A 7,842-nucleotide genomic window follows, 5' to 3' on the forward strand; every position below is an offset into this window, starting at 1 on the left:
TTGTGGAGCTTATTCTGTTGTTGGCACTCCGTCGCTTACGACGTCGAGGGTTCCAGTTGATCCAATCAACGGAACAACCTGCTCGTGAAATTAACGTGCAAGTGGCTGAGCACTCCACAGACACGTGTACCCTTAACGGAGTTCTCGGGGATATTCAGCGTGACACAGTGTGACAAGGCTGACCCTTTGAATTACAGGCACAACAGAAACAGGAAGTAAGAGTGAGAGAAAGTTGTGGTGGAAGAGTACAGCAGGGTTCGCCACCATCCTCTGCCGGAGCCTCGTGGAGCTTTAGGTGTTTTCGCTCAATAAACACTCACAACGCCCGGTCTGGGAATCGAAACTGTGATCCTATGACTGCGAGTACGCTGCTCTAACCACTGGGCCATTGCGCCTCCACAGAGCCTACTCTATGCTGAGGAGATCTAATAAGGCCAAAACATAACTGAAGTTGTCTCCCTTGCTTGCTGATATTGTTAAAATATTAATCAATGAGAAAATGTCATCTTTTCGTCATCATATAAATATTTCTAATTAGATTTTTGATGTACACTAGATTAGTTATATTAATATACACACACACTGTAAAGGGGATAGCAAACAATCAGAGGGAGTATAGTTGTGAGGTCCCTTTAGCCTTGTCTCACCAAGGACTTCTCAACCTCTCTAGTGTTATTGCAATGAGATAATGCACCTAGTACACACTGTGCAGTGATTGGTGATAGGAAATGCATCTAACTGTAGAAACCAAACCAAAGTGACAAGTCTGAGCACTGGTTTGTGAGAGCATTAGCTCCAAGTAAGAAATAACTTGGATTGTGATGGCCCATCCAACAAATGCCAACATGGTAATCAAACAAATGGTGGCGGTGGTGGTGGGGGGGTTGTGTGTGTTTGCACAGGTGGCTTCTGTACAGTTTCCACCTCCCGAATTTCAGCCACTAAGCATTGGTCAGCATAAGGCTATAGTAGAACATACTTGCCCAACATGCTACAGAATGGGATGGAATCTGAATTAGGAAGCAAACTTCTTAACAACACATCAAAGCCTACATGTAATATCTGTCTGTGTGGTTTGCTTGGGTCAAATGGGACTTGTTGAGGCAGGTTCTCTACAGCTTGATGGCCTTCCTGTCACCAAACCTCACGTGTTTCAAAGTAAGATATTCTTCCTCTTGCTGGACATGTTTTTTTTACAGAGGATCTGAAATGAACAACACCACTTATATGACAGTGATGCTTGTTTACAAGTATCACACAGTGTCAAGATGAAACAGAATCACACTTATACACATATGACAGGCTTCTTTCAGCCTTCACTTATCAGATCAATTCACAAGGCTTTGGTCAGCCTGAGGCTTTAGTAGAAGTCGCTTGCTCAAGTTGCCATGCAGTGGGATCGAACCTGTTAATATCAAATTAATAAAAGGTAGTATCAAAAAATATTAGGTAAAAAATTATGTTATACATAAAAACCATTGAGAGTGTATGGTCTTGTAGTTAGGGGTGTTGCACTCGCAATCATGAGATCTTGGTTTCAGTTCCTGGACTGGGTGGTGTGTTGTATTCTTGAACAAAACACTTCATCTCACATTGCTCTGCAATCACTTCGACACCTGATGTGTGGTACTCTGTGCTCCTGTTCAGGCAACATTGATTTGATGGAAGAAGTGAGCTAATGTGCAGCACATGCATTTGATCACTATAATAAAAATCATTTGTACAAATTGTTGAGCAAGAAATTGCAGATCCATCTTTTCTTAGACTACGAGAGACTATCATCATATGCAAAAACCACTTGTCCCTTATGGGTGAGGGAAATCTGAATGATGAAATGGTAAAGAGCAAAGTGGAATACAGAGAAAAGGTGAAGAAGCACGACTCTAGATAGTTACTTTGTTTGGAATATCAGGCAAATCTCTTTCAACTCACAGGCTCTTTTACAGTTGACTTAGTGAATCTCACTTCTTGGAGTAGTTCTGGGAAATCTACATTTAGTAAAGGATGTTTAGTTATGACTGAAAATAAGAACTTTTAAAGGCTGGAACTTCCATTACCATATTTCTGTTGAATTACACTGTCTTCATTTCAATTGATTTTGAAAATAATGAAGAATTTAGTAAAATATTTTTGTCATTTTTATGCTGGTGTTTGGAACAGATATTAACGTGAAATTTTGATTGAAGTTTTTAATTTAGATCATTTTAAAACAGAGAGTTTGCGTCATAGAACCAAGGTCAGTCTTGGGCAGGTTGGTATCAAAAGGGTTAAAAACTGTCACTCTGTCAGTTATGATGACGAGGGTTCCAGTTGATCCAATCAATGGAACAGCTTGCTCGTGAAATTAATGTGCAAGTGGCTGAGTACACCACAGATAGGTGTACCCTTAATGTAGTTTACAGGAAGATTCAGCGTGACAGGCTGACCTTTTGAAATACAGTTACTACTCACTTTTACCAGTGAACTGGAGCAGAGTGAGATGATTTGTCTTGCTCAAGGATACAATGTGCCAACAGGCATCAAACTCGTAACCCTATGATCGTGAGCTGAATGTCTCCACCACTAAGCCACTTGCCTTCATACATTAAATATAGTCCTAAACTACACAAGGACTGAGAAACAGCATGATCACAACTGGAACATGTTTGGTCATAGGTCTGCTTGATCAGGACTGACCTAGTGTTAAACAACAACAACATGTATTAACAGTTATTTAATCAGAGACAAGTAAAGCATGATTGAATTAAAAGAAACAAAATTACCATACGGGACAGGCATCATCATCATCATCATCATCGTTTAACGTCCGCTTTCCATGCTAGCATGGGTTGGACGATTTGACTGAGGACTGGTGACTCCAATCTGATTTGGCAGAGTTTCTACAGCTGGATGCCCTTCCTAACACCAACCACTCCAAGAGTGTAGTAGGTGCTTTTACGTGTCACCGGCACGAAGGCCAGTCAGGCGATACTGGCAACGGCCACGCTCAAAATGGTGTATTTTATGTGCCACTCGCACAAGAGCCAGTCCAGGGGCACTGGCAACGATCTCGCTCGAAAGTCCTTACATATGCCACGGGCACAAGTGCCAGAAAGACGACGCTGGCTACAGGTGCCATCCTGCAATCCGATTCCAGCAGTGCATTTTCGGGAGGCCCAACTTTGCATATAAGACCTGGAGTAAATTTCTGAGATCATTTTTCAGAAAAACTGTGAGTCTTATATACCACCAGGTATGGTGAATTAAAGCAATTATTTAATTCATCATCATCATCATTATTATCGTCATTATTTAATGCCCATTTTCCATACAGACATGGGTTGGACAATTTGACAGGAATTGGCAAATCAGAAGGCTACCCCAAGCTCTACTGTCTGTTTTGGCTCTTCCTAATGCCAGCCACTTTACAGAGTGTATTGGATGATTTTTGTGTGGCACCAGCAGTGGTGAGGTCACCAAGTGACTTGCAAGACAAAACTCCGCAACTGGTGGGAGGAGGGAGTCATATTGAGGGATGGAGAAGGTGTTTTGCATTAGAAGAGAAATATTCAATGACAATAAATCTTATTATTTAAATGAGAAATTAAGATGGCAAACTGGCAGAGTTGTTAGCACATCAGGCTGAAATACTTAATGATATTTCATCCATCTGTACGTTCTGAGTTCAAATTCTGCCAAGGTCAACATTGTCTTTCATCCTTTCAGGGTTGATAAAATAAGTACCAGTTGAATACTGGATTTGATGTAATCGACTTATCCTGGCCCCCAAAATGGCTGGCCTTGTGCTAAAATTTGAAATCAATATTTAAATGCAATCAATATTTAAATTGGCACATCTAGGTTGGGTTTTTTTTTTTTAAATTGTTTTTTAATGATTTAATTAATTTTAATGAAAGTTCTGATTTTATTTCAGCAATGGTCATTAAACTCTACCCTTACGTCACAAATTGATATTGCTACACCAAAGAATAGCTGTGGTTTTAAAGTCAGCCAGATCCAATGCAAAGATACAAAATCCTCCCATAAGGTCAGTCTCCGCAGGAGAGTCATGGGGTAGGGGTGGGCTTAGTTCATTTCATCAACCACTTATTTCTGATTGGTACTTAATATAGAATTTTGTATTTGGTTTGCAAGATTCCAGATACTCGTATGTTGAAACAGACTTTGTTGTATTTTGGGAAGGTCATTATGCCAATAATAAACACCCACACTGGTTTGATTTCATGTCTTTTTATTATTGTTAGTCAACTTAAAGGTGGTGAGCTGGCAGAATTGTTACCATGTTGGACAAAATACTTAGTGGCATTTCTTCTGACTCTTTATATTACTTCTTTATGTTACTTGAAGTTGACTTTGCTCTTCATCCTTTCAGAGCTGATAAAATAAGTACCAGTTGAACACTAGGATCGATGAAATCAATTTACTCACTCCTATAATCACTGGCCTTGTGCCAAAATTTAAAACCATTATTATTCATCAACTATTTAATCATTTAACCAATTAACTAACCAGTTATTTGATTAATTATCCAGTTAATCAGTCTGTAAAAAGTTTGATAGTTGTCATAGAGACTTTAGTCTCTCTCTATCACCTTTCAACAGCATTATATATGAAGAGACATTAGAACAATTTTACAACATAATAAAAATAAGTTTTATTTTTTTTGATGATGCTTGGTTTCACAATTCCTGTCATTCAGCTTAGCAGCCGCTGATTAAGTTGTAGTTGGTATTGGAAAGTTAAGAGCTTCCTTGATGCCTGCCAGAGAAGCAAGTAGCTATCACCATCGAAGGCATCGTGGTGAAGAGTGCTTCGTTGAGGAGCGAGGAGTTGTCACGAAGAAGGTCTGTCGTGCAACTCCCTAAGAAAATGAAACTCACTCTTTAAGTACTAGTTTTACTATGCATGCGCACTCAAGGGGCTTCCGGTGGTGAAGTCCCTTGTGCATGCACAGAATAGTACTTCCTCAATGGCGGCTATAATTTCGTGCCACTACAAGTCCATCAGAGTTCTTTTGTAGCCATTTGCAATCTGTGATATGCCCTCTCTACACCAGGTCTATTTGTCCTCTAGTTTACAGATATTGTATTTATAATTATAGGAAGACCTGGAGCAGAGAGGTCAATACTGTTTTCCACTTCCATACCCTACACCTTGTCTTGTTAAATTATTATATTTTTTGTATTTTTTTTCCCCCTCAGGTTCAACACATCTGTTTGATGAGTCTTGAGTTACTTATGAGGACACGTGGAGACAGATGTCCAGATCCTCAGACAGATGATATCCAAGCTGCTTTCTGTGTTTTCTTACAAGATTCCAAACCTGGTGATATGGTAACAGTTGTTATTGTTGTTGATGATGACCACCTGTCTTTGAGGGCTCCAAAAGGCTCAAACCGTAGTCGTACATTACATGCTACAGCTCTACCTGAAGGGGTTGACATCATCCATGTGACAGATGAAACTGAGCTGATGCATAAAATAGAAAGTCTGGTTCAAAGGTTTGTAAACATAACTAAACTTAAACAAAATATTTCTAATATTGACCTTTTGACCTTTGACATTTCATAACCAGGGAAATTATCATTAGATGATCAATTATGTTGTTTAACCCCAGGTCAATCCTGATTGAGCAAACCTGTGATCATAGGTATTCCAGTATTAGACATATCATCTCTTTTTAACATATCTAAGACCAAATTATCTAATGTGTCTTCCTCTTTTTTCAAGACAATCAGGTGTGATCTGAGGGAGATTTGGCTGCTATTCTAGTATGTTAATTAATCTCATTGAGGCTCCTCATTGGTCCGTGAAATAGCTACAATATATTCAATGGTAGAGGAACTGGATGTTAAGATAGCCTATCCATTGGCTTGGCTTGACCCCTTAACTTCCAATAAGAGTCATAAAGGCACCTTTGTGGCATACAGTCCACCAGGTTTCCTTAATCTGTCACATCTGTGGGCCAGAGCTCAGGTCTCTATTAATGATTTAACTGTGCATCCCTGTAGCTGCCTCAGCCTTCCTCTACAACTCACCTTTTAACTCGCATCCCTTCACTCTTCTGTCTATGGCACTAATCACTCTGACACTGTGAACAATATCATTCCCTTACACTCCGTATTATCTCCCTAATATTGCCCCTTACCACCCCCTTTTCCTGCTTGACCTACTGCTATTTCCTTCACTCCTCCCCACAAATGATACTCTCCACCATGTACCTTATTATTATTACTATTTTTATTATTGCAGTTGGGATCCTGATATGCTCATTGGTTATGAAGTCACCACCTTGTCATGGGGTTACTTACTACAGAGGGCTGCCTACCTTAATATAGAACTGGCTTCCAAAATTTCCAGAATTCCAAGTAATTATTCTTTTAAATGTTTAAATGTCTGGGATGATATATTGTAAATACGATTACAAATTTTCTGGTTTATTCATCATTTGCACACAATAATTGAACAGGAAGGTCACAACACAAAATTGAGAGCCTACCAAAGTTAATGAGAGACTAAAATCCCTGCTACAACATATCAATTGTGACTACTTGAAGAAGAAGTTGTAGGTGGTGGTGCTGCTGCTGCTGCTGTTGTTGTAATTTCCATCAATAAAAGGTCCTTTTTGTTAAGCCAAAATCCAAAATCCAAGGCCTCTGCCAGGGATGTAGCCAGCCCACTTATGCGTACCTCTCCTTCATTGGACACTAAACTCGGCTTGCTTGCAAAGACTTGTTGGGGCAAGCGAAAGCGAAATTGTGATGGTACCTGTACCAGTGGAGCACTAAGAGCACTGTTCGAGCGTGATTGTTACCAGCGTTGCCTTACTGGCACTTGTGTCGGTGGCACGTGAAAGAACATTCGAGCGAGGTCATTGCCAGTGCCGCTGGACTGGCTCCTGTGCAGGTACCACATAAAAAACACCATTTTGAGCGTGGCCATTGCCAGTGCCGCCTGACTGGCGTTCATTGCCAGTACCACCTGACTGGCCTTTGTTGCCAGTACCACCTGACTGGCCTTCATGCCGGTGGCACGTAAAAGCACCCACTACACTCTCGGAGTGGTTGGCATTAGGAAGGGCATCCAGCTGTAGAAACTCTGCCAAATCAGATTGAACCTGGTGCAGCCATCTGGTTCACCAGTCCTCAGTCAAATCGTCCAACCCATGCCAGCATGGAAAGCGGACGTTAAACGATGATGATGATGATGATGATGATTTCTGAAATACATTATCTTTGTTTCAGCTAATTTTTAGAAAAATGAAGAATTTAGTAAAATGATTTTGCTATTATTAAGGTGGTGGCGGTGGTCGCAGTGGTGGCGGCGGTAACAACACAAATTAACATTAAATTCTTATGGAAAATTTTAGTTTAGATCACTTTAAAACAGGAAAACTGTATAGAACTGTATACAACTATAGAAAACTGTATAAAACTGTATGGAAAAACTGTATAAGATTATATAAAAAAACATAGGGAAATTGTATAGAACTGAGAGTAATCTTAGGAATGTTGATATCCAATTGATCAATCCTACTTGCTGTGTGGAGGCGCAATGGCCCAGTGGTTAGGGCAGCAGACTTGCGGTCATAGGATCGCAGTTTCGATTCCCAGACCGGGCGTTGTGAGTGTTTATTGAGCGAAAACACCTAAAGCTCCATGAGGCTCCGGCAGGGGATTGTGGCGAACCCTGCTGTACTCTTCCACCACAACTTTCTCTCATTCTTTCTTCCTGTTTCTGTTGTGCCTGTAATTCAAAGGGTCAGCCTTGTCACACTGTGTCACGCTGAATATCCCCGAGAACTACATTAAGGGTACACGTGTCTGTGGAATGCTCAGCCACT

At 40.5% G+C, this 7,842-nt stretch overlaps 1 protein-coding gene across 1 annotated transcript in view; it reads left to right on the forward strand.

Annotated features, from left to right (window-relative positions):
• The window catches only part of LOC106878651 (uncharacterized), a 70,927-nt gene extending 64,498 nt beyond the window's left edge, over window positions 1-6,429 (forward strand). Inside the window, exons 6-8 of the mRNA XM_052976166.1 lie at window positions 3,914-4,027; window positions 5,202-5,500; window positions 6,252-6,429. Coding sequence (XP_052832126.1) covers window positions 3,914-4,027; window positions 5,202-5,500; window positions 6,252-6,414 — 576 coding nt within the window. The 3' untranslated portion in view covers window positions 6,415-6,429. The remainder of the gene's footprint in view (window positions 1-3,913; window positions 4,028-5,201; window positions 5,501-6,251) is intronic.
• Window positions 6,430-7,842: the final 1,413 nt, after the last annotated feature.

Source organism: Octopus bimaculoides, chromosome 24, assembly GCF_001194135.2.
Source record: "Octopus bimaculoides isolate UCB-OBI-ISO-001 chromosome 24, ASM119413v2, whole genome shotgun sequence".
NCBI lineage: Eukaryota > Metazoa > Mollusca > Cephalopoda > Octopoda > Octopodidae > Octopus > Octopus bimaculoides.